This window comes from Cryptotermes secundus, unplaced genomic scaffold, assembly GCF_002891405.2.
Source record: "Cryptotermes secundus unplaced genomic scaffold, Csec_1.0 scaffold970, whole genome shotgun sequence".
Lineage (NCBI taxonomy): Eukaryota > Metazoa > Arthropoda > Insecta > Blattodea > Kalotermitidae > Cryptotermes > Cryptotermes secundus.
In genome coordinates this window covers 356,879-384,302 of record NW_019744131.1, presented here as the reverse complement: position 1 = coordinate 384,302, position 27,424 = coordinate 356,879, and the positions used below count along the sequence as shown (strand labels likewise).

General features: G+C 41.3%; 1 protein-coding gene across 2 annotated transcripts in view; it reads right to left on the bottom strand.

Annotated features, from left to right (window-relative positions):
* The window catches only part of LOC111874557 (probable serine/threonine-protein kinase DDB_G0282963), a 217,569-nt gene that overhangs the window by 68,585 nt on the left and 121,560 nt on the right, over positions 1-27,424 (bottom strand). For both annotated transcript variants that reach the window (XM_023870147.2, XM_033755500.1), the window contains exons 2-3: positions 24,901-25,022; positions 20,150-23,694 (exon numbers count right to left, since the gene is read on the bottom strand). In XM_023870147.2, coding sequence (XP_023725915.1) covers positions 20,150-23,694; positions 24,901-24,991 — 3,636 coding nt within the window. In that variant the 5' untranslated portion in view covers positions 24,992-25,022. The remainder of the gene's footprint in view (positions 1-20,149; positions 23,695-24,900; positions 25,023-27,424) is intronic.

The following is a 27,424-nucleotide window of genomic DNA, read 5'->3' as shown; positions in this document are numbered from 1 at the left end:
TCAACAAAGATTAAATATTTAATTGTTTCTTGCATCCTGTTGTGTATTTAATCAATATTAGAGTCAATTTTACCTGAATAAGATACAGGATCGAATAAGTGAGAAAACGAATGTGATTGCGTGTAATTATACAGCTGTGTTTGTACACCTGAGAATGACCTCTTGAGGTCGAAACATGTAGTGTAATAATAATAAAAATATGCTGTGTGGTCGGTAAAATTGACTGTAATAAAGATTAAATAAATTAATTTGGTGCTGATACAACAACAAATGCATGGGTGATTTAAGTTGAAAACAAATGTATGGGTGATTTAAGTTGAATAGGTTAACAAAATTACCAAGGTGTGAAAAGTATAAAAAATTCTCCATCATCATAATCACCTGGAGCAGGTACAATAGGCCAATCAGTGGCCGCCCTGCCGAGTGGACTCAGCTGGACACCATCCCCCACTAAGTGAATTTAAAAAAAATAATTTAAGAACCCAGGCTAGTTTTAAATACACTGATAATATTAATCACAAGAACATTTCAAACAATCATAAGTGGGCAGTATGCATAATCCTTTGAGGATCAATACACATACCTATACATAAATGCAAATCGGTATATTTGTTAACTGGATGTGATGGAGACTTACTGGACATAGTAACCTCACATTACAATTAAGAACACATGGTAAGAAAAAAAAAGAAAGTAGTGTCCATTTTCAGCAAATACATACTTTTTAAATGGCACAAAATGCAGCAAATGCAAATAAAGCACGTTTTATTGAGGACAGTGTCATGATAAACATTACGATGCCACTTAATGCATTGTAATGTGTTTCGTTACTGAAACTTGTTGGTAACGTGTATAAGTCAAATCCCACTTCTGACACCAAATGTAACGTGTTTTGTTACTGAAGACGCCGTTCGGATTGTTAATTGGTTTATTTAACAACCTACAAGTCGTAACTACAATTGAGTATAACACCGTTGCGGGGTTTCACACTTTATAACCCTATTCGCAATAATCTCTTCACATTGTTCAGTAGTCTACTCGTATTCACAGTACGGGAGCTATCTAAGTGTCACTGTGTTACACACCCCCAATTACTTCTCAGTTATCACAAACTATCACTGAATATCACACGCGTCCGGTTCTTCTTTCCGCGACTGCTGCTAGATTCCAACTGTGTAGCTCCCTTATAAACCCTCAGCCGGACAAAGGGAAACGCCTCGCTTCCTTGTTGCCTAGTCGCCGTGTTTGCCTATAGCCTAGAAACGCTGTTGGGAGTTGTTTACGGCTACGTAGCAACTGCGGCGTCCCGTGTTACGTAATCGGTACCGCTGTTTATTCGCTTTGCCTAGCGACCAGCGTGCTTGGACTCGGCTCACTTAGGCTCCGCCATTTTGTGGAGCACCTGTAAAATGATGCTATTAATCGCCGTCGTAATGTTCCTCTTGAGGTCATCCAGTGTATGCAGATTGTTTTATAGACAATTCCTTTGGGTATCCCCAAAGGAAAATATNGGGGGGGGGGGACAACCCTTTCGAAATGAGACGGTCACAGGAAAACTGCATAGTTTCATTAGATGCGTGTCTTGCTGCAACCAACACTCATGTTCATCAACTTCAAGAAGCGCAATAAACTGCGTAATGATGTCTTGGTACACTGGACTGTTCACTGTTATTTCAAAGAAAATTGGGCCCACTATTCGACGACGTGATACAGCAGACCACTCCAATTTTCTGACAGTGCAAGGGCTTTTCATGTACCTTTTGTGGATTTTCAGAATCCTGTTGTTTTGACTGTTCACGTAGCCACTAAGATGAAACTACGCTTCGTCAGTAAAGAAGACCCGATCAAACTCTTTAATTCCTTGGTTGCCAACAAATGTCCAAAACCATCTATAGTATACTAAGCCTTTTTCTTTATCCAGATTCTTCAGTTCCTGCACACAGCAAACACAATATGCACGAAGGTGTAACGTCTTCATCGCTTTCTGAGCACTTCCGTACAAAATCCCTGATTGCGCTAATAGTCTCCTCAGGCTTTACGAAGGGGAACGCTGCAACGTTTTCTCCACGTCAGCCAGTTTAGCCTCAGTCAAAATGGTCGGTCTCCCGAATCTCTTCCTATCTGAAACTGATCCACATTCCCGAAATCGGTTATTATCGTAATCGTCAAACTGTTAGGTACTGCAGAATCCGTATATTCCCGACGAAACTCGTCTGCGACACGTGCATAAGAACGACTGGCGAAATGTTCCACAATGAAAACTCGTTGTTCTTGGGAAAACGACATGTCTGTCACGCAATGGACAAAGCTACGAGTATACTACAGACGTCGCATGACCGATACACGACAGATAGCGTTTCTACTAGTTGTTATTACTCCTAAAGCACCATCTACCGGTAGGAGATATAATTATATTAACTACAATACAATTTATAACAACTTTTAGTTTGATGTGCACGACTTTTCGATTATACCATTATAAAAGTAACATGAATAAGAATTGAGGTATGGCAAAAGATTATTTGTATGAATAAAACATTTTGTGGATTTCTCTTTGTGTCATCCCTGTGATCTAGTGGTCAGAGCTCCTGCCTACAGATCCAGACGTTCCGGGTTCGATTCCCGGCGCTACCAGATTTTCTGAGAAGTACTGGGTCTGGAACGGGATCCACTCAGCCTCGTGAGGATAACTGAGGAGCTATTTCAAGGTAATAGCGGCTCCGGTCTAGAAAACAGAGATTAAATGCCGTGGGGATCCGTTACGCTGACCACGTGACCTCTATCCGCAAGAGTTGTCAGTAACTTCGTCACCAAGCGGCGGTCGCTTGGTCGGTATAGTTCGCTTGAGGACTACAGGTCACGGAGTTTGTTTTCTCTTTGTGTCAAACGTTGGCAAAAACAATGTTACTATGTAAACTTATTGCCTGTTGCAAGATCGTCTATTAGGTATAACCCAGGTTAGTTTTAAATAATGTTCTGTATTTTACTGCTGCCCTTATGTAATTTAAATGTGTGTTCATGTCAAACCCAAATGTGAGCTTTGTGTTTTTCAGAATTTTATATTCTCATACAATGTACTTGCTCTGTAAATGATGACAAGTTCCATATACTTCTTCGATAATGATAAAGACTGAACAAGATCTATCCCTGCGTCATTTAAAGATATTGTCACAGGGTGTGATAATGAAATGACAATAACATAGCAAGGACGACGACAGCTACCACCACCATAAGAAACAATAACAACAACAATGCAAAAACAACAGTTATATTCCAATCTTCCACTTAATTGCTGAAGACAGTTTATGGATCATTATTTAAGGTGCTGCGTCAGAAGACATTATTTTATGAGCAAGTAGGTATTTAGTTTTCTATTAAGGTAGGTCAGTGATGATTACGTGTTGTTTGTCTGTTTATATTTATTGTATATATCACTGAGACGGTCCTTCATTCTTCTTTTACACTAATTGAAGGTTGATGTTAATTTTGTTCTTGGGTTACGTAGTGTTGTTGTAAGCAATGTTGTCAACATTCCAGAGTTACATGCTGCCTTCAACTTCACACTGCCTAAACACTTCGGCCCTGAAGGCGGAGGCAGCACGTACCTCCTAAACGTTAGCAGCATCACTGACAACCACATGGTGCAACAACCCATGAAGAGAATTAACGCCTATAATTAACTACCCTGAAAGCCTTAATCAGTAATTGACAGTTATTCATACGTTCTGTTTTTGTGCTTCTGACACTATCTAGCACGGGTTATCGTTATACTGGGACATTTTTAATGCTACTTACTAGTTAACGGCTCTGCGCTTCACCGTCACCGGTCCATCGCCGGCCGCGAAGTGCATGTGAATTTTGCCGATGTCTCAGCATGCTTGACGGCCGATAACGTATGAAGTGAAGGAAAATAATTAACTTGTAGACCTCTACGCCGAGGGCAGTGCGGTTCATGCATGTGGAATTTGTTTATGATTTACCAGCAGTAGGCAGTAGTTTATCAGCGCCATGAACCATTTGTTTCCAGTTTACAGTGAGCAGTGTAACACGGTTCGCTATACATTAGAGCAACGTGTATTTCTGTATGACACCTTCATGAAATATGGATCTGGTGGAAACTGTCGGCGAAAATTTCGTGATGAAAGAGAAGTTAGATGACATAGGGGCAGGACTTGAACATACACCTAGATAATCACTGAAACGTCTAGCTCAAGAGACTGGAGTGTCAAAGTCCAGTGCAAGAACGGCAACACAACTGCTGAAGCCATCCAGTAAAAGTTGGTATGTGGGGTGCTGTAAATGCAATAAGATTGCTATACGTGTTTTTAACAAAAAAAAAATTGCAAAAGATATTTACGTGTAGACGGACATAGTTTTCAACACCTCCTGCGATCTGTGAACAAAGATATGCCATCCCTTCATTCCTAATGTAATCGCCATGCTGAGTCATCGCCAAATTCGCGTGCGCTTCACAGGCGGTGATGCGCCGGAGTGGTGAAACGCACAGCCGTATTGCACCGGAATTACAGTGAAAGGTCTTAAAATATACTGTATTCTGTACAATGGCTTCTGTAAAACTTTTTACAATCTACGTTATTTTCACACACAAAATGTTTACTCTTGATTCTTGTAACTCTAGTTTGAAACTGTATCGTGTAACGTGCATAACACCATCCACTGGCTATAAACAAAATTTCTGAAGTTGGAGCCAATTTTTCTATTTCTTTGGTTTCTATCATTACTCTACTGTAACAGTGCAGTCCGGAATCAAAGCCCGGATATGCAGACACTGCATAATTACAAGAACGCATGGCTCTAACGAGTCCTGTCACCTGTTCTATTAGCAGGTACAGCAAGTTAAGAGAGGTATTGTTCATTTGCAGTCACAGCCGGGAAGAACGCAGGGTAGTACATCTTGTAGATTAGACGTAAGGCACATAGGCCTTAATCCATATACTCGGGATGTGTAGTCGCGACACGGTAGGACGCGATTTCTTGCGCTTATTCCATCGCTGTGCACTGTTGCATGTTTGTGCCACATACGTACTCGTACCGACAGTCATAAAAGACAAATGCCAAGCGAACCACCCTTCAAATTCACAAGTTCATCGTCAGAAGCACCATCTGATCAACCCAGATTTCAGATTTCGATACAAATACTGACGGGTCTCGCCTACTGAGATTACCACCCCGTGTTCCTGGTGGTACGGACACACAAAGCTCACCTCCCTGCCGGATCGTTACATAGTCGTCGAATATGCATCATATATTCTAGAAGTGGTGATATTTTTATTTATAAAAATAAACGAACTGCGTACATCACAGATTAAGAACATTGTAAGCACTGAACAGCTGGCGATGACGTTAATCTACACCATTCCAGGCGTTTTGAACATTTTCGTAACAAGCTTATTTTTTACGATGAGGCGTTAAAAACACGCTCAAACCCCAAGCTGGAGGACCACCTCCTGTCAGTTGTCCGCGACTGCTTATTCAATATTGTGACGTTGCGCAATGGAGGACAACCCCTCTCTACACAGCAGTGACGTGGCGGGGGAGTCAGCGCTCCGTCCCCCCCTCCGCACTGTGACATGGCATGCAACGCCGCTGTCGACACGACGTCAGGCAACACCGGTGCCCATTGCGTAACAGGCAAGCGCTGCGACTACATAAGAGAACTACACTGCCTACGAAGCGGAGTTGAAATGTGGCCGTCGCCGAGTTCACTTGAAGTTAGTTAAGGGCATCAGTCGCCGAAGACAGTTCTCCAGTCAGCAGTGAACGAGTTAGTGTGTGAACCGGAGCAACACAGTAGGAATCTAGTAGCAGTGGCGGAAAGAAGAACCGGACGCGTGTGATAATCAGTGATAGTTTGCGATAACTGAGAAGTAATTGGGAGTGTGTGATACAGGGACACTTGTATAGCTCCGGTACTGTGAATACGAGTAGACTACTGAGAACAGTGTGAAGAGATTATTGCGAATAGGGTTATAAAGTGTGAAAACCCGCAACAGTGTTAAAAATCGATTGTGGTTACGACTTGTAGGTTGTTAAATAAACCAATTAACAATCCGAACGGCGTCTTCAGTAACGAAACACGTTACATTTGGTGTCAGAAGTGGGATCAAGACTGCTGTTCAGTACCATGTGGCAGGTTACTCTGAGAAGAGTTAGATGAAAGAGTGCGGCTTTGGAAACCTTGTCTACAAATTTCAACTCCAATCGAATATGTGTGTTACCTCGAAGAATACCATCGCTGGTTTCTTTTCCAGAATATTTGGTCGCCGTAAGGAAAATATAGCTTCATGGATTCTGTGGACTGTTACACGCCAAGGTGCGTGAAAAATGGATCGAAGAGTCTTGGGATTAAAGGGTTTGATGATTTCAATGTTGGAGAAATAAGTAAGAGAAACCAGTTTGAAGAACTTAAGAGGGAGGTAAAACATCTAAGGCAGACAACTCGACTACATACCATGGTCTTGGAATGTGAAGTGTCTAAACTGCAAGAAGAACTCGATAATATCCTCAGGCAGCGGGCTCTATTGTGGCTAGAAATGACACAATTGCAGGTGCAGTTTGGGATGAAGACTGCAAGTTCAGAAACCTAACACGTTACAATATATTCTCAGCTTTCTCCATACACACTGAGGGCGCCTTCTCCATCCGCAACCTGAGGACGTGCCATGCCGCTGTGACATGGGACCGACCTAACACATACATACATAATACATACAGCTGAGCCGTTAGTACCTTAATTAGCCCTTTTGATTTGAAATTGCTATCTCAAAATTGGAAAGGTATAAATCGCCAGGCAGTGATCAAATTCCGGCATAACTTATTCAAGCAGGAGGCGAAATATTGCGTTTTATTATCCATAAGCTAATTATTTTATTTGGATTATCAGTGAAAGAAGTCTATCATTTTACCAACTCACAAGGACGATAAAACTGACTGCAGAAATTATCGAGGGATATCACTAGTATCAACTTCATAGAAAATTTTGTCCAATATTCTTCTCTCAAGATTAAGTCCATATATAGACGAAATTATTGGGGATCATCAGTGTGAGTTTTGAAATAACAGATCAACTACTGATTAGATCTTTTGCGTTTGTCAGATATTTGAGAAAAAAATGGGAGTACAATGAGACAGTACATCAGCTATTCCTACACTTCAAGGAAGCCTATGATTCAGTTAGGAGGGCAGTTTTGTACAAAATCCTGATTAGAGTTTATGATACCCATGAAACTAGTTAGGCTGATTAAAATGTGTTTAAATGAAACATATGGTAAAGTCCGTGTAGGTAAATTTTTGTCTGATAATTTTCGTATCCAGAATGGTTTAAAACAAGGAGATGCTTTACTGCCAATGATTTTCGACTGCGCTTTACAATATGCGATTAGGAAGGGCCAGGAAAACAAGGTGGGACTGAAATTAAATGGGACACATCAGCTGTTGATCTATGCTGATGATGTGAATCTATTGGGTGTTAATACAGATATCATAAAGAAAAACACACAAAATTTAATTGATGCTAGTAAGGAGGCTGGGCTCTTGTGAACACGGCAATGAACCTTAGGGTTTCATAATATGTTGGGAACTTCTTGAGTAACTACACGATTGCAGGCTTCTCAAGAAAGGGTATCTATTGGAAATGAACATCACTGTTTAGTGTCATTCTTATGAGATGTTTCAGAATATTGTTGAAGGTTTGGTACACTGAACCAAGGGGCACAATGAATCAGTTAATATACGTGTAAGTTATGTTTAAGAAAGGAATTGCTAGGTTTCACGCTAGGAGTGGCTGCGGCATTGCTTCAACCAGTTGTAACTATATTACTATATTCTGCAGTTGATCTTTTTTGCCGTTAGCCTTCTGTTCATGATTAGGTGTAAAAAATAGGTGCAAAGTGAATCTTGGATGAACATTTTGAATTTTATATAATTCTTTATTAGAGTCCGTCGCAACTCAGTAATACAATGGTCAAGGCTAAAATGAGCTTAGCTACATGTTTCGGCTATTAAACCATCATCAGGCAAACACACGATTACCATATTCACACACTACTGAACTGCTATTGTAATAGTGAAGGTGGATACTTGATAATTATTATATTATAAAACAAAAACAAACAAACTCCGTGATTTCAGTCCGCAAGCGAACCATACCGACCGAGCGAGCACCGCTTGTCGGCGAAATTTAGTGCCAACTTTTGCGGATAGAGGGTGTTGCGTTGTCAGCGCAACGAATCCCCACGGCCGTTAATTTCGGTTTTCTAGACCGGAGCCGCCATTTCCTTGAAATAGCTCCTCAATTATCATCACGAGGCTGAGTGGACCCCGTTCCAGACCCACTTCTTCTCCGAAAAAATCTGGTAGCGCCGGGAATCGAACCCATACCTCTGGATCTGTAGCCAGGAACGCTGACCACTAGATCACATGGTATAAAAATACAATGAACTATAAACTTATAATAAAAACGAAAGTTATGTTCTTAAAAAAGGGTTAAAAACTCATGTGAAATTCTATATCATGAAGTCAGTACTTGCAATCAGTTACATTCCTGCGGACATAATGGTGTAGTCTAGATTTGTATATATGTAATAAACTGCTTGGAGGCCCGTGGTACAGATGTAGTATTGTTTGACATTAACTGTTTAGCCAGTGCCTCATCTTACGGTGTATTTTGTCCGTTCTGTAGGGTATATACAGTGCGTACAATCAAGTGCGCGCCGCGGCTGCAATTTGCCGTGAGTCATACCACCGCAGAACGGATGCAACTCCTCCCCGCGACTGCAGTGCCGTTCCCCGATAGCGTGAGTGTAGTGGTGTCGCTGAGTCTCCGTCCATCAGTTGCTCTACATGCACACATTTATAAGAATACAGTAAAAAGATAACTTACCGTGGTTTATAACAGGTGCTGAAAGTGACCTCCTTCTGCTTGCAAACATGCCGCGCATCTCACAAATAAATTACGCGACACTCTCTGCAGTTCGTCGACGGTAATTGAATGAATTACGCGTGTAATTTCATTTTGAAGACTATCAATGCTGCGGGGATTATTTTTGTAGACTTTTTGCTTCAGGTTGCCCCAAAGATAATAATCAGAAATACTGAGATCTGGGGATCTGGGAGGCCACAGTCCTCTACTGACAATTCTGTCTTCAAACACTTCCTGTATTGCGACCATGGATGCATTAGCCGTATGTGCTGTAGCGTTGTCCTGCTGAAAATACCCGTATTGTCTTTCTTCGGCATTCAACTGATCGAAGAAGGGATTCAGTATGTCATTAATGTACCGATCAGAGTTCACGGTATCGTGGAAAAATATGGGGCCAATGATTCGCCGCGGGCTTACAGCACACCACACACCCACCTTTTCACTATGTAATGGCACTTGCTGTATAGCGTGAGGATTTTCATTGCTCCATATTCTTACGTTTTGTGCATTGACGTGGCCACCAACGTGGAACCACGCTTCATCAGTCATGAATAGAAGCTGAGGATCCACTATTCCATCGTGTACATTTTGCAGCAGCCAGTTGCAAAAACGAATTCTTGCTGCATGATCTGGTTCTTTCAGCTCATGCACAACTGTTACTTTATACGGGCGAAATTTGATTAACTTTGTGGCTGTGCGAGCAGATCCTAGCGAAACACCAGTTTCCTGTGCTAAGCGTCTTAACGATTTTCGAGGACTGATCTGTAATCTTGCCTGAATATCCTTAACCTTTTCTTCAGTCAGCACAGTTCTCTTCGATTGCTTCTTCTTGTCACTCACTGAACCTGTGGCCCGCCACTTTTTCAGAAGCCTGTTTACACACGACTTTGTGGGAACTGGCGAGTCAGGATATTTCTGACGAAACCTACGTGCGAATTTTCTGTAAATGTTTTTCCTTGCAATAGTTTCGACAATAAACACACGCTGTTTAATAGTGAACTTCATTTCCACCGTCTGTCGACAGCTGTAAACATTCCACTCCACTTCCACAGCAAGACAAAGACTGACTGTTTAATGCAACCTCGGGTTCCGATTATGCAACCATCGGCGTAGGAGCACTGCAGTCGCGGGGAGGAGTTGCATCCGTTCTGCGGTGGTATGACTCACGGCAAATTGCAGCCGCGGCGCGCACTTGATTGTACGCACTGTAGATTGCAACTCTAATAAAGAATTGTATATAATAACACAACAGGATGCACGGAATGAAAAAAGAAATTGAATTTTACTACTGAAGAAATGCTCGAAAACGTAAAAAGTTAAGATATAATGTTTACATTAATAATTTCTTATGCATAATCAGGCTTTTAAATGGTTCATTTTTGGAACAGAAAAGCATATTGTGGTACAATTGAGCCATGCAGTGGCTCCGGTATGACGTCATGGGCTTCCAGCCCCTTGATCTAGGTTCTTAAACTTATCCTCTGCCCCATCCCCATGCGGGACTGGGTCGCGTGGTGTTGCCCTCTCCCCTCCTTTCTACCCCTGGGAGCCTTGCTTGGAAGTTAATTCGAGTTCGGAGTTCAGTTATGGTTATGGATCCATAGGGCCTGGCTCGCGGCGCCGAGCCAGCCGGAGCGACTGTCAAATTCCTGTTCGGCTGGGAGTCCAAATTTGGTTTCGGCAAGTACTGGGCTGGTTCGCGGCCGACGAGATCGCCCGCGGTCGCCCGTCGTTGGGTTTGTAGGACGGCGGCGACTCGTACCAGTTTGGTTAAATCTGTTTTTATAATTTATATTGTGTATTTAATTTAGACTCAGCCTGTGGCCCGGCTATAATATAGTAGTTATGTTTTCATGCAACCAAGGCAAATTGTTGCGCCAGTAAATGTGGGCCATTCTGCCCGAGTTTGATGCCGCTGTGTGCGAGCATGTAAATGTGCAGTTAGTTCAGTTGTTCTGTTTAATTTCTATTGTGTTTATTAAATTCTGTTATTTGTTTATATATTGATTGCCATCATTTGTAACTAGATTTACTTCGCCGCTAGCTTGGATCCCTTACTCTAACTTAGGGAGCGTGCGACCACAGCACGAGAGCCGTATGACGGATCAACGTTTCCCCCTCCGATTGAGGAAGGGTAGACGAAGCCGTAAGGTGCCAGAGAGTGACGGTGCTGTGGTAGCAGACCGTAAGACGGTACAAGTGGTACATATAGTACCAGAGCGGACAGCGGCTCAAGTGGTAGCAGAGCAGAGCGCGGCTCACAATTACCAAAGATACATTGATAAAAGCAGCAGAGGAGGTGAATTTAGGGAAGTTCATTCATCAAGCAGTTAAAGATTGTTCCATACCTTCTCCTACTCTTTGACAATACGTTCACAAACACAGAGGCAGTACTAGTACAAGACTGATACCTAACTATAACAACCATAAAGTATTTTCAGCAGAACATAAGAAAGAATTGACATTTTATTTGTTACTATGTTCGAAATGTGCTTTGGTACTGGCACTGAAACATGTATGTGCTTAGCCTTTGAGCTGGCTATAAAAAAATAACTTGAGCTTCCCTGGAAATTCGAAAGAGGGACTATCAGGTATCGGATGGGTTTATGGATCCATGAAATGAAACCCAAACTTGAGAATTAGAATTCAAGTAGACCGCAGGTTGTCCCAGGCAACTTCTTTTAATCATCACATCTCCACTTTCTTCACAATTTGGAACAAGTTCTTGTAAGGTGTCCTGCACTTACTGATGGGACTAGGATTTTCAATTTAGATGAGGCCAGCATCTCAGCTGTATGAGAAATTCCTCAGGCTGCCAGTGCAGAACGAGGTGTTTTGGTCACCACCTGCTGCATATTACTGCAAGCTGTACATTGTTGCCCCCGGCAATGGTATTTCTGTGAGTGTATTTCAAGCAACATGTGATAAAAGAAGAACCACCAGGCACTGTGGGGTCAGCTATAAATACTGGCTGCATGAATACTGAACTGTGTGTGTAGGTCACGAAGCATTACATTGGGTGCTCAAATAGTATTGTGACGTGACGGCGCCACGCTCGGTAAACACCCCGCCCCCTTCCCCGCGGTGACGTAGCGGGGGATGCCGCGGGTGCTATGCAGAAATAAACAACTCTCGGCAGCACTGCCCAACAACGCCTCTATAAACACGGCGTCACGCAACAGGGGACCCCGTGCAGCGACGGGTGCCAGGCAACCGTTAAACACGACGTCACACAACAGCGGTACCGATCACATAACTGTTTTCTATGTCTTTCGTCTCGATGCTAAATAAGGAGCAGCGAACACTATTCAGTAGTGAGTAACCAGACAGTTGCAGGCTAGCCTCCGCCGGAGACAGTTGAATGCATTCGTCGAGATGTAGTTCAACAGCAATTGAGATAGTGAATTGTATAAGATTAAGTTTGTACAACTGTGAATTGTATAAGTGTGGAGCGAATGTGCAATAAATTCGCTATATCAAATAAGACGTGAAGTTACTTGTCGCGTTATATACCTAACACGTGACAACCTAACACGTGACACTTTGGTGTCAGAAGTGCTTCACGAACTTGAACACGCCTCAACGAATTATACTGCTACAAAATGGAGAAACAAGATATGGAAAAATTATTCGAAATGCTGAAAGAAATGGAGGCCAATAGAAGGAAAGACACGGAAGATTTCATGGCAAAATTATACACCAACCGAGAAAAGGTAGACGCCGATAGAAAAGCCTGGTGAAAAGAAATGGCCGCAGATATACAAGCCATCCGAGCAGAAACGAGAGCCATCGAAGCAAGGACAGCCGCCATGCGAGAAAAAATGGGCACCAGCCACATGAAGATGGCGTCCGCATTTAAACCCGAAATAGAGGAAGAGACTATGGCCTACCAAGAGATGGAGGCACGTCTACAAGAAGAAAAGCCGGCCTCAGTGAACACGAAACCTGCGGCAGCACAACAAGAAGAGGTCCCCATAGTGATACCGGTCGGAGTGACGATGGCCTGCCGAGAAATGGAGGCACGTCCAGAAGAGCTGGCCTCAGTGGACATGAAACCTGAGACGGCAGAACAACGAGAGGTACGCGTAGAAGACGCCGAAATAATGCCAGTCGGAGAACCGAAGAAGAAAGGGCGTAGGGACCGAAACCAGCGAATTATGAAGAATTCGACACGGCGAAATTGTGGACCCTAGAAGAAGTTGGCCGTCGCACGCAGAGGGACGAGCCGCCGTGTGGAAGTGGCACGGCAGAAGAAAACCAGCAGGAAGGAGTCCCGCCGTGCAACAGTGGCATGGCTGAAGAGGAACATTTTCAGGAAATCTTCGACCCACAGAAAGTGTGGACCGCGGAAAGAAGTGACCGCCACCGGAATAAAGATTACGCGCTGTGCAGGACACAGGCGTTTGGGACGAAACGCGACAATGTTGAACAAGTAACCTGGAAAGGAAGAACGGGAATAAAGAACATAGGCGGCAGACGGCCGCTATGCCAGAAGCAAAAAGTGCCAACTAAAGACGCCATCGGAGGGTGTAGATCAGGACAGCGATCGCACCTAGGAGGGAGAACTTGTAAGGAGACCATCTACGAGATTGTCAGCGTTAAGATCGCAAAGCGAATAGTCGGATCTTCTGTCAGCCTACAACACAAGGATTGGACCTTGTGGAGGGGTCGACCCCCTCCGAAACGAAAAATAGTACACAGGGGGAGCCGGTAACGTAGAAGCACCGGTCTTCCCAATGAGAGTGAATGAGCGACGAATGAATGTGATACAACTGGATCTTCGGGCACGTTACTAGGAAACCACTCGAGACGAGCTGGTCTTAAGAGGGGAGCGGATGTAACGGACGGAGAATAGTCGTTGCAAGAGGAGTAGCCGAAACAGAAGACACTGCAAGCCCAGAAACGGGAAGAAAAAGGAACGGGGATGTACCGTTAGGCTGTTCGGGACGAACAACCTTTAGATGGGAGAAGTGTGACGTATTTGCGCTATGCAAGACACCCCCTCCCCCGCCAGCGATGACGTAACACCTTCGGACCGTTGCCGCTGCTACGTTAACAGGCCAGTCAACAATCCGCCCCCTCCCACGGTGACGTTACCAAGGGATGCCGCGGTACCTATCACGTAACTGTTTTCTGTGTTGTCCGTGCTGAGTCTAAATAAGGAGCAGCGAACACTATTCTATAGTAGTGAGTGATTAGTTAGTGAGCAGTGAGTATTGAGCCAGTTACTAGAGATAGAGTAACCAGTTAATTGCAGTCTAGTATTTGTGATACTGCCAATGGCAGCAATTGTGAGATTGTAAATGGTGTGACTGTAAGGGCGAGTGGAATAAATTCGCTATATCCAGTAAGTCGTGAAGTTATTTGTAGCGTGACATACCCAACACGTGACAGTATCAAAGACAATCTTTCACTAATTCTAGATAACCATGAAAGCCATTTTTCAATCGATGCAACAAATGTGGCAACGAACAAGGGGGTGATCATGTTAACTATACCCCCACACATTTCAAACAAACTTCAGCCCCTGTATGTGGGGATACTATTCTCATTCAAAAGACACTGTCAGTCAGCATTGAATTATAGAATTCTTCAAAGACATTCCACTGTCAACACAAGACATAGCTCAATGTGTCAGAGCTGGCCATAGCAGAGCTATGTCACTTGCCAATATTTATTCTATCAAGGAAACTGGGATCTTTCCATTTGATTAAAATATTTACTGATGATTTCATGATCAGTAAAGATATGAACAGAGCAATGCAGGAGAATGAAACGCCAAATTAAAAATTCTTCTGCTCAGGAGTGTATCACAGTAGTTTATTCCTCCACAGTTCCTAAAGAAGAATGAGATCAAAGTTTCCACAATATTTAATTATGGTGAAGTCACTGAGGCATCAAATAGTGATCTGAAAACTGTAGGGGCAGCTCTTGTGCATGATATTTAAGAGATATCTTTTCCAGATGGAATTTCAGCAGAAGAAATTCAAGGATATCCAAAGGAAGAAAACTAATAATGTAAGGACGAAGTTTCATTGTCACAGACACACCAGAAAGAGAGAGAGACAGAGAGAAAGAACATTTGTAGATGTGTAATAGAAAAATCTGTGACCTAGAATATGAGGATGAGAACTGTATAGTTGTGAGAGTGAAAAAGATTTGGAAGACTGTTCTACTCAATGAGAATAACTTTGCTGAGCTGGATAGGTTTCCTGAAATAGATGTCTTTGAACTCATAAGATTCCAGGGTGATGGGGACTTCCAGCAGAGATGTGTTAAGATAGGTGTAAAAAGGAATCACACAAATTTACTTCTGTCTGTGAGCCTAAAAGCTCTCACTAAATGATATCATAATCTGTCAGTATGGAGTTTATTTCCATAAATGGCATGTGTCATTAAAATTTAGAGTTAACGATCTGCTTGACACTGGATTTCTAATTAACCTAATTACAGGATATGTCTATTTCAAGGCATCATAACAAAAACCTGATCACAAGTTTCAAGGGAGATCTCAATGGAAAATAATCACAATATTTCTCAAAACCTGTAGTAAATGTCAAAGCTAATAAAAACTATGAAAATAAGTAGTTTCTCCTCTGTATCTGGGATATATTTATCAGCGTGATAACATTGTACTTAAGCATCCTGCTGCACTAATATTATAGTTTCGTATACATATCGTGGCATATAGATCCGTTGCTAAGCGCTATGTAAACAGCCGTTGCTAGGCAACGCCCGCAATAGAAGAAATGTTTTCTATGTGGTCATGCCTAGATGTTATAATGGGGAGGCTTGGAGCTCAGTGCGTTTAGCTGAGTTCTGAACTGGGGGCTGCGAAGATAGAATCTGAGAGCGTGAAGCTGAAGAAACTCCACTGTTAGAAGCCGTTGCCAGCGAAAGCCTGGTGATGATATAACATGCTGGAAAAGGCTTAGTGGGTGCTGTGGTAATCTGTGAATTGTGGAGATATGCGGTGGCGCTGTAATTGCTGTAGTTCCGAGCCGTGTGTATAAATGGTCAATAATTCCATCCACCAATCTGAACCCCATCTATATTCACACGCACCACGTGACAAAATATTACTGTCTTATATGCAACACTTACTTTCTCTTATATATGCATCATACTACAGGTTTCCATCAGATATGGCCATCATCAGATATTTGTGAGTCATGCTAAATTGTTTCATTTTATGCTTTATTTTGTCACATGTCTGTGCTCTATGCAAATTTTTAACATCCTTACACACACTATCTCTACCTCCCCCCTCCCTTCCCACCATTGCAACAATTCCACCAACATCATATACCACTAAATCAATTGCAATCTGTCTTCCCACCAGAATGGACATACGCACATAAAATCAGGCACCGGATAAACAGTAAGTAAACAGTACAACCATAATATCCACTCCAAATCAATAGTTAATCACAATAAACTTAATACCTATTACTGTCATATTATTTCCAGACAAATGCTAAATAATACTGCACCAATACCACGAGCCTCAAAGCAGTTAACCATTCAGTTCGTGTACAAGGCAAGAATAATACCGCTGTATGGTTCTCAGGTTTTTAAATTGGCCCTTATGCAGACAAGATTGTTGAGCACTGTAGCAGAGGTTAGAATTCTGTCCATAGAATAGAATATTTGAATATTTCACGAAGAAGATATTATTTGACCTTTACTTAATCAGGGCACAAATGGATGTTTACACATCAGACATGTACGAGTACAATGTTTACAGTGTCTAACATCTTGTTATGGTCAGATCAATACTGTTAATATACCGGTTAATATACAGGGTAGACTTGAACCTGGCCAAAGTCATAATTAATCAACCAAAAATAAGATGGGCACTGAACACTTTTAGACCATTTAAATCAACGGGAACAGATGGAATTGTACCGGCACTTTTGCAGCATGGGGAGAAACTTTTAGTTCCACATATACGCCGCATATATAGAGCCTGCATGGCATATGGTTTTATCCCCACAGCCTGGAGGCAAATGAAGGTGACGTTTATTCCAAAGCCCGGGAAACTTGATTATACCGATGCTAAGGCTTATCATCCTATCGGCCTGTCCTCTTTCCTTTTGAAAACGATGGAGAACTAGTGGATAGGCATATCAGGAATGGGGTGTTGAGGACATATCCTCTACACCGAAACCAACATGCCTACCAAACAGGTAAATCTACCGAAAGTGCGCTACACAATGTGGTAACACGCATAGAAAGTGCAATTGAACACAAGGATATTGCCTTAGGAGCATTCCTTGATATAGAGGAAGCTTTTGATAGAACCTCATTTGATATAATCGATCAGGCTGCTGGAAGGCATGGCATAGAGCCTGCAATATGCAGATGGATCAATGCTATGCTGGAAAGCAGAACCATAGATGCTACATTATCAGGAGAAACCCTGGGGGCGTCCGCATCTAGGGGATGTCCACAGGGGGGCGTACATTCGCCTCTGCTGTGGAGTCTGGTCGTGGATGATCTCCTGTGGGGACTTAATGATGATGGGTATTATACAGTAGGATATGCTGATGACATAGCAATCCTCATAAATGGAAAATTCCTTTCGACCATATCAAAGCGTCTTCAAACAGCTCTGTACATGGTCCAACGATGGTGTGAGAGAACAGGTCTTTCCATCAATCCCAATAAGACGCTAATTGTACCGTTTACTAGGAAGAGAAATATAAAGGGTCTTAAGGAACCGACTCTCTTCAATAAGATGATCCAGCTCTCCAGTGATGTCAAGTACCTTGGTCTAGAATTAGACAAGGGACTGACATGGAAAAAGCAGCTGGACAAAGTCATTAACAAAGCCTATAAGGCTTTTTGGACATGCAGAAGCATGTCTGGTAAAACTTGGGGACTGCAGCCACACGTTATACATTGCATATACACTGCGATTGTGAGACCCATAATTACTTACTGTGCCACAGTATGGTGGCCCAGAGTTAAACTAAAGACAAGCAAGACAGAACTTAGCAAATTGCAAATGTTGGCTTGCTTAGGTATCACAGGAGCATTTCAAACATCTCCAACAGCTGCACTGGAGATACTCCTTGGACTCCCCACACTGCATGTACAGTTGGATGCAGAGGCCAGGGCAGGAATTTACCGTCTCCAGTGCAGTGGACAATGGACACATAGATCTGATAGTTTCGGCCATGCATACATGACCCAGGACATGAAAAAAGAGCCCATATTACAAATAGGGTCTGACAAAATGATACTGAGACATGTATATGAAAAACCCTTCACAGTCAGATTTCCTGACCAGAGTGAATGGGAAGACGGGTTTCAGCCCGATAGAAAAGGGGGACTGATCTGGTATACAGATAGTTCCAAGACAAATAAGGGCACTGGAGCGTGCGTGTACTGCCATGGCACGAGGTGGAAACTTAGTTTCAGCCTTGGGCAGTACATGACAGTATTCCAGGCAGAAGTATATGCCATTAAAGCATGTATTATGGAGAATTTAGATAGGAGCTATAGAAATAGGAACATCTACATTCTATCTGACAGCCAAGGTGCACTTAAAGTGCTTGACAAACACCAGATCAATTCAACATTGGTCTGGGATTGCCACTGAACCCTCATGGAATTGGCCAAACATAACAGGGTACAATTGATATGGGTGCCTGGGCATGAGGGTATTGCTGGAAATGAAGCAGCAGACCAATTAGCTAAAATTGGAGCTGAACATCCGTTCATAGGACCTGAACCAGCCTGTGGCATCTCTAAAGGAGTTGCCAAACAGGCAATCAGGGACTGGACTAACATAAAACATAAGAAATACTGGGGATCCTTAACTGGACTGGACTCAGGCAAGCAAAGGGACTCATACAAGGACCTTCCACTAAAAGAGCGAAGCAACTGTTGAAGCTAAACAGGAACCAGCTACGATGGGTGGTAGGACTGCTTACAGGACACTGTCTCCTCAAAGGACACCTGTTCAATCTGGGACTAGGTGATAGTCCCACTTGTGAGAGGGGTCAGATAGAAAACGAAACACCCACACACACATCCTATGTGAATGTGAGGCTTTAGCTTATTCAAGACTGCATCATTTGGGTCAATACTTTATGGAACCAAGTGACTATTTTGACGCCCCCATGTTCAAAATCCTGCGCTTCATCCGAAGCGCGGGGTTGCTGAGGGAATAATTAGAAAGGGGGAAGCACAATAGACCACTGAGGTTGCGGTGCAAGGGCCGAGAAGGCCAACCCCTCATACATTCATTCATTCATTCATTCATTCATTCGTTCATTCATTCATCTGTACATGTGGAATGGATAATTTTCGTTTATCTATTAGTCTGCAAACATTTCTTTCAAACTCAAGGTCAGTTGAAAATTTATCACATAATAAATATTGAATGTTTAAAATTTAATACACTTAACACAATCTTGTCTCCCATCTCATCTATACACCCTACAAATTCAAATATATTTGTTTTATATAGGCGTGAAACAAAGTGTATTATTCTATGGGAACAACAGAAACTGAGGAACTTTGGGAACAAACTGAGAATACGTGGATCTAAGAGAGGAGTAATATTACAAAAATACAGAAAATTACAAAATGATGAAGAATACTGTCTTCTGGGATGTGATGTTATATAGACTGGTAGAAGTTACTGATATTTTGGAGAATATACTGCCTTGTCTACCCTGAAGATAGAGGCACTACATTTCTTTAAGATGTTTGTGAACTTCTATCACACTATACATCACACAGCCAAAGATAGCATTATTCGGTCAGCTCTGTGAGAACCTGAAATCTGTCATACAAAATGAGGCATATCATATTTTTACTCCTCTTTAATGCTGTAGGACGGTGAAATCAAGATGAAAGGGATGGAATATGTAGCACACAAAGATAAAAGAAATGGTATAAAATTTTCTTTTGTAAACTCTGTGGGAAAGACCACTTGTGAGGGCTAGGAACGGATGTGAGGATATTATAAAATAAATTTTAAGGAAATTTATCAAGAAGAACTATAATGAATTAAACTGGCTTAGGATACAGTCCAATTGTGCACTTTGATGATAATCACGAATCTGCAAATTCCATAAAGGGAGAATATTTTCTGAGTTGAATAACTTTCATCTTCATAAAGAAAATTCTTTACTGTGGATTTGGCACATGTAATATTATCACACATCACTACTTTAAAATTGAGACCCTTACCTTTTGTTCTTCCACACTAGAAGGCTGTCCTCCCCTCTTGATTTCTGGCCGAGGTGGTCTGGGAGTACTTTCATCTAGGTCTGTGTTGCTTGCCCTGGTATGCTGACTTCTTCCTCTGTGGAATGATTGGTAGGCTGTATCTTGATCCATATATCTTGTAACCTTGGGACTTCCTGATTCTAAGGGTCTCCAGTTTCTGTGTCCTGGTCCTGGTGTTTCTTGCTGTTCAAGCTGCACATTGCTACCTCTAGGATTGATTCTGTCTCGGTGGGGAGTTCTGGGACTTTCTTGGTGTAAATCAATATCACTTCCCCTGTATTCTGTGTAACGAGAAGTTAGAGGATCTTCCTCTTCATCCCCTTCTACCATTACTTTCACTTTCCCTTCTTTTTTCTTGTCCTTTTTTGCTGACTTGTCACTACGCATAAACAACTGTCTCATCTTATCAATTGTTGAACTCTGTTTCTTTTTTGTCACTTTTTTCTCTTCCTTTTCTTCATTTTGTTTCTCTTTGTTATCAGTTTTCTTGTATTCCTCTGTAGGCTCCTTCTTATATTCATCCTTTTTCCCTGACATTTCATATTCTTCATATTCCTCATTTGACAACAAAGGTTGCTGGGTATCCTCTGCATTTGTTTTAGAAACATGTGTATATTTATTCTTTAAATTATTTGATTCTTCCTCATTCAAAGGAACCCAGTGGCGAATGAGTACAGTGGATGATGGAATAGCTTCGCTATGTTTCTGTTCTTGAACAAGTCTGGTGGAAGTAAACATATTAATTGATTTTGTTTTATGATCTTCATTTGTGTCACTACAATGGTTTGAGATGATGTGATGGTGAATGCTTCCATCCATTTCTGTGTCATCATCATCACTGATATGGTCATAAGAATGATTATGAAGCTCACCTCTGGTTATTTTTTGTGTTTGATTGCTGTTTGCAGACATGTTATTATTATTATGGATTGGTAGTTTATCATATTTCATGTTGTTTGTTGATGAGTCTTTGGTACGATAGTCAACCTCAATGCCTGAGTCTGCAAACAAATCTCTCTTATTATAACTGTCAGATTCTGTTTTAAAAGAAGGTTGATACTGGCTATTTTTTAAGCCATAATTTTTGCCACATTCACGCCGTTTCTCTTGCTCCATCATGCTACTTCTGCCGTAGTCAAGCTGTGATTTGAGAAAATCATGGCGATTGTTAGAAGTAATATCTGTTGCAAACTTCCTGTTAATTTCATTTTGTGTATCTATAGAACCTCCTTTGTAACATATGTCTGAATATTTGTTGCTTGTTAAACGGTCCTTCCTTTGGCTTTCAATTCTGGATTCAAGTCTATCTCGTCTGGAACTGAGATCATTATTATCTCTAGTGTGAGATAAGAGCTCTTTTCTATCCCTAACATAATGACCATGCCCATCAGTTTCATCAGGAGGAATTATCCTAGCATCAGAATGGAATTCTGACTTGTAATTTTCATTTTGCATATTATCACTTAAGAGATGCTGTCTTACATCATCCCATGCTTCCCCATTGTGGTGGTGATAGATGCCATCATCATACCCCCTTCCATTGTAGCTCTCTGACATCATGAAATCTTTCTTCCTGGAATCCATTCCATCAGCTCTTCCTCTTGCTGAAGGGTCAAAAGTACAATTTTCACTTTCATATATAGACTCGTGCAAAATATACTCTTTCCTCACATTATTCGCACTGTAGTCTGTTCTAATTTCCCTTCGTGAAGAGTTCTTCTGGGACTTTCGTTCTTCTTCACCATTTCTTATTTGCTTTTCCATAAATTCTCCCTTTGATGTATAGCTATTCCCACTTCTGTAATTATCCATGACACCTTTCCTACAACAACTATTCCCTTCATTGACATAATCCATCAGGTATCTACAATCACCATGCTCCATAGTTAGACCCAAACCCTCGTCTTCATCTGATGGTTGATTTGTGACTTTCACTCTTACCTCGTTCTGTTGGTGGTAAGGCTGTGATAATTCTGTAGTGAGTGCTTTTGAAGGAAAGGCCTCTGATGTCTGTTGGAAGTGTGTTTTCTCAAACTGTCGTTCTTGAACTTTTGGTTGGATGGGTTCTTCTGGTTGTAACTGTGTTATAGGGAGAACCTTAGTATGCACTGTCTGTTTGCTGACTGCTCCACCATTATTTCCTCCTCCACTGACTACAACCTCTGCGTAGATCACTTGGCCATCAACTGCAGTGGGGGATCTTGATACAGCAGCTTGTCTGCCACTGAGCGGGACATTTCGTGTGGGCTCCACTGTGGGTGTACTGGACCCATACTGGTGTGTTGTAGGCGTTGTGTATGAAAAAGGCAGGTTGTTGTTGTGTTGGCGGTGTTCAGGGGTGATTAAACCTGGAGCAGAGTTTACACCACGTGGAGGGCCACAGGTTCGGTTGAAGTCTTGACTCAGACGTTTCACCATAGCATCTACTGTTTGGCCTCTCGTCAGAGTAGGTTTCTGCGCAGGTAACTGACTGCTGTGTAACATTGTACCTTCCCTATCACTGGCATCGGTTTTCTCAGAATCCTGAAGTGGCTGTGGGCTCTTCTTTTCATGGAAATAATCTTCACGTGGCAGAACCTCAATAATTGGTGAAAGCTGTTTTTTCTTCCACCCCTCACCATGCAGATGATGATTTTCCTCCTTCACACCAGTCTGTGAAGTTGATTCTGAATCACTGTAACTTTTCTTCAAAATGTTCTTCCTAGGTTGAGCAGGAGATCTGTCAGAATTATCACTGTGTATCAGAATGGTTTTATTTTTATTCTTTCTTTGCTTTGCTGTGAGACGATCTAGTGACAGAAATACGCCTGAACTTTTGTTCTTAACATTATTCCTGGCAGACTTTCTAGAGCCAGCATCACTTATACTTCTTTGGAGTCCTATCCTCTGTTTCTTGATTCTTACAGGAGATGATGAGGAACTGTCCACCAGATCATTTAAACTTGAAGAATTCTTTGTGCTGCTCTGGAAACTACCTACATCTTGGTCTACCAGTGCATGTTTATTTTTCTTAGACACAGCACGATCAAGTGATGAGAATACAGATGCTACAATATTCCTGCCCCCACTCCTCTTTATTGATTTTCTGTCCAGTGAAGATGCTGGTGATCCTTTACTTACATTCTGGCTGTCAATATTGTGCAATCTTTTATTACTTTTCTTATATTCAGTAGTGTGCCTTTCAAGAGAAGATGAAGGTGATTCCTCTCCTAAGCTGTGGTCACTCCTGTTGTGATAACTTTTCTTACTTTTTCGTCTAAGAGGGGGGAGTGTGCTAAATTTTCTACCTGAATTCACTGCATTTTTATTTTCATTTTGGCTCTGATCAAAAAATGCTTGGCTAGAACAAACAACACTGTCAGCTTGTGCCAGAACACGTTTGGCTTCCTTTGCTAGCTCTTGTCTTGAGAGACGAGTAGGACGTTCCCGCCGTACCGGCAAGGGCACCAAATGACCCTCCCCATCACTGGCCAAGGCCCCAATAACCCTCGGAGCACCAGGACTACCTAAACAGAAATAATCTATTGACATAATTCTGCAATCTCATTTAATTCTGAAATGAATTGTGTTGTCTGGTTCTTGTCTTTCTGCATTTAGTATCTGACTAAAGAGGCATAACGAGTAGATGACAAGATTTAGATATTTATTTACACTAGTCTCATGTTTTTAAATGAGCAAAAGAAAATATATATTGATTTACTGAATATGACTGGCTTTCAGAATGCATATTGTGGTTTAAATTAAGTTGTAAAACCCCAGTTTAAACTTACAGCATATACACATATGTCACTGTAAAAGCCCAAATTCTTTTAAAACCCAGGATTGAGGTATAGAATGTAGGTTTTACCATAACTCGGGCTTTTACAGTAACATATACAATCTGTATTTCCTTTTACTTTTAAAACCAAAATGCAGCCAAATTTAATGTATTCCATGCGTCCGTACAGTATGTAGGATTTGAGGTTCTCACATTGGTTGTTATGAAGAGTCCTATCTTCTGGACCATAATGCCATGTTGTCCACAGGAAGTAAACAGACGTCTGAGCAACATTTTGCCTCCACCTTCAGGGCCAAAGAATATGCCAAGCAAGAAACCAGCATGAGGTGGTTGCCACTTCCTACAGTCTGGCTTCTTGCTTGGCTCATTCTTAACTCTGAAGATGGAGGCGAACATCAGTCAACTTTCAGCAGACTGTATGGCGTTCTGTCCCTGATGATAGGGCTTTTCATCTGTAAAGTGCTTGCAAACTGTGGCCACAGCTTGTATCTGTCACGGTAGCCTAAGCACGTGGACCAGCTAATTTAAGTGTCCTTTATAGACCATATTTCAAAATGTTAAAGGTAACAGGGGACACGTAATTTTCCTGTTTACCACACTTACATTAAGAACAGCAAAGATTTAAAATAAGCTAAGAGTTCAAGATAGAGTTCACTATTAGTAACCAAAAAGTAATTACACAAGGAGTTTCTCACTAGTAATTGACTGATATCCGAAACTTGTTGAGTGGTCTGTGATTGTGAGGTGCTTATTCTCTAGCCATGCCTCTTACATGTTCATTCATACTAGCATACATGCATGCATGCATTTGCATACAAGAATAAAAGAAAATACTCATGTCACCTTTAATGAGTTCAACATTTTGAATAGGAAATATTCAATCCAATATTCATTTCACTATCATTGGCTATGTATATATATTTGATTGACTCACCTATTCGTTTGACATGAACGTCGCGATTGAAGGAGACGCGAGGCCGTGATGAATCAGAACGCTGAGAGTCAGAACGGCTCACATCCGGCATTCCACCTTACATCATTTCACCAACGTGAGTCCTGCACATATAGAACAAAGTAACCTAATACACGTGTTTCTTATTTCCTTCACAACTGCTCTTCTGACACAATGAAGGATTTTTTGGGGGTGGGGGAAGCCAATTTTCCAAGGGGAGAGCCAGAGAATTTGCTTGCTAACTTATAATTTAGTAATTTAAGATTAATTTACAGGTTTAAAAGGACACTGTAATTTGTATGAGTATTTGACATACTTACTTCTTTTATTCTACTTATATTTATTTTAAATCTAGGGGAACAGATGCCTAGTTCGCCCTCTCCTACCCATGCCAGCATCCACATGCAATTCAGTTACTGTTGTCCGGCTGATTAAATGAAGAGATGTGCTGAACATGTAGCTCAGATAGGAGTAAAATACCTATAACTGCAAACAGATTTTTTGTAGAGAAACCTAGTAAGCAATCACTTGATGGACCAAGGAACTGGTAGAATAATATTAAACTGGAGCTTGAGAAACTCATTTTGAGAATTGCACTAACTCTGGATCATACGTGGGTCTGATATGAGCAGTTTTGAATCTTCAGGTTCCATTACCAAAGATTTTGTTAACCCTTTGGCAGTTCACAAAAAAAAATAGAGAGAAAGAGAGAATATCACTGTTTCCCCTGTGACTCACGCAACAATAAGCATTTACTTCTTTACATTTTCTGTTTTGTAGCACACCTGTCAGAGAGTCGGCATTGCTCAAGGCTGGACAGCAAGGGTTCAATTCCCAGCAGAAGCAAGATTTTTTCTTCTCTTCAGCATCCACAACAGCTCTAAGGCCCACCCAGCATCCCAACCTAAGGGTACTGGGGGTAAAGCTATATTTCCACTCCCCCACAAGTCTTCATGGCCTAGTGCTTAATTAATTAAGCACATGAACAATTTTACCCTTTTATCTTCTACAGCTGTCATGAAACCAATGTAAGCAAGAGAATGAATATAAATTTTCTCCTCCTTCCTTGAAGATTTTGATATAGCTCTTGAGAGCTTGAACATGTAGTTCTGCAAAATTCCATAAGTAAAACTGTTTTCAAAGTTTGCATGAAAGCAAAGTTTTAGGTTTTTTACATTACAATAAAAGTTATTTTCTTGCAAGTGTAGCATAAAATATATAGAAGAAGTGAGTTACTTAAATTTTATTTATTTCATTCAGCACAACTTCTGTATATATACACTATGCATTAATCACTTGCAACGTGTTTTGGCCTTTCAGCCATCACCAGGTATACAAATGCATTGCTGGCTGCTCTTCTGATCCCATAAAATGGCCAATGTTAACAGTGGGTATATTTTGTGATACCAGTTTCATATATCAATACATCCTTGTTACAATATTAAATTTGCAATAAATTTCTCTATTTCTATTTCCCCTGTCAATCTTCATTCCACCAAATTCTCCATCATCATAATCAACCAGTGCATGTACAACAGGCCAATCAGTGGCCGATGTGTCAAGAGGACCCAGCTGGACTCCACCCCACACTATGTGAATTACAAAATTAAAGTTAGTTGCGAAACCTCTCTCTCACTGCGGTTTGTGGATTGAATTCAGGGAGCAGTATTCCTTAATTGTTTCATAATTTCAGTTTGTCTCTTGAGGAAAATTTTGGAACAGTAGCTCAAACTTACCCATAGCCTCTCTGTTCCTTATTTATCATTTATACAAACTGAATTTCTCCTAGGATTTTGGCATTAGCAGTAGAGATGTATATGGAAGTAACAGCATATAACCAACTTCATAATAAAATTTCTATCCAAAAGACATCCTTTATTTTAGATTTTTCATGCTAACATAGAAATTCAGTTTGTGAGATGCTGCAGATATTTTGTTTAAAACACGAAGATGATAGTACAGGTTCCTTTTCAGTGTAATGTGTCAGATGAAAAGTATAAAGGCAAGGAAACCAACTGCTGTAGCACATAAAGTGTTAACTAGGATTGCAGTCCACTGAAATTCTTTCAATGAATTGCTGGGAAAAATTTATATTTATTCACAGTGAGCAGAAAAATTATTTGTGGCTGAAAATTGTTGCAGGTGAAGAGTGCAGTTTTTTGGGGTGGGGGGGATATGATGTTACATAATGTTACAGCACAGTCTTCAAAAATGTTGGTAGCGATTTACAACACTGATTGGTGTCATATCCCAGAAGACAGCAATTTTCATTGTCACCACCATGAAAACCTAAATTTCTTTACACATTTTAAAATCTGTTTCTTACTTGACATTAAATTTTGATATATAAACATATAATAAATATGTCTGTGCATATGTCCCAAAATTTCCTTCGCAGACATTTCAAGGGAGGTTTCAGCCTATAAGCAGTCCCTTTAAGTTAGTGCTTCTTCATTAAAGTCTCCAATATTTTAATTACATGGTTCAATGCAAACCTATTATCCAT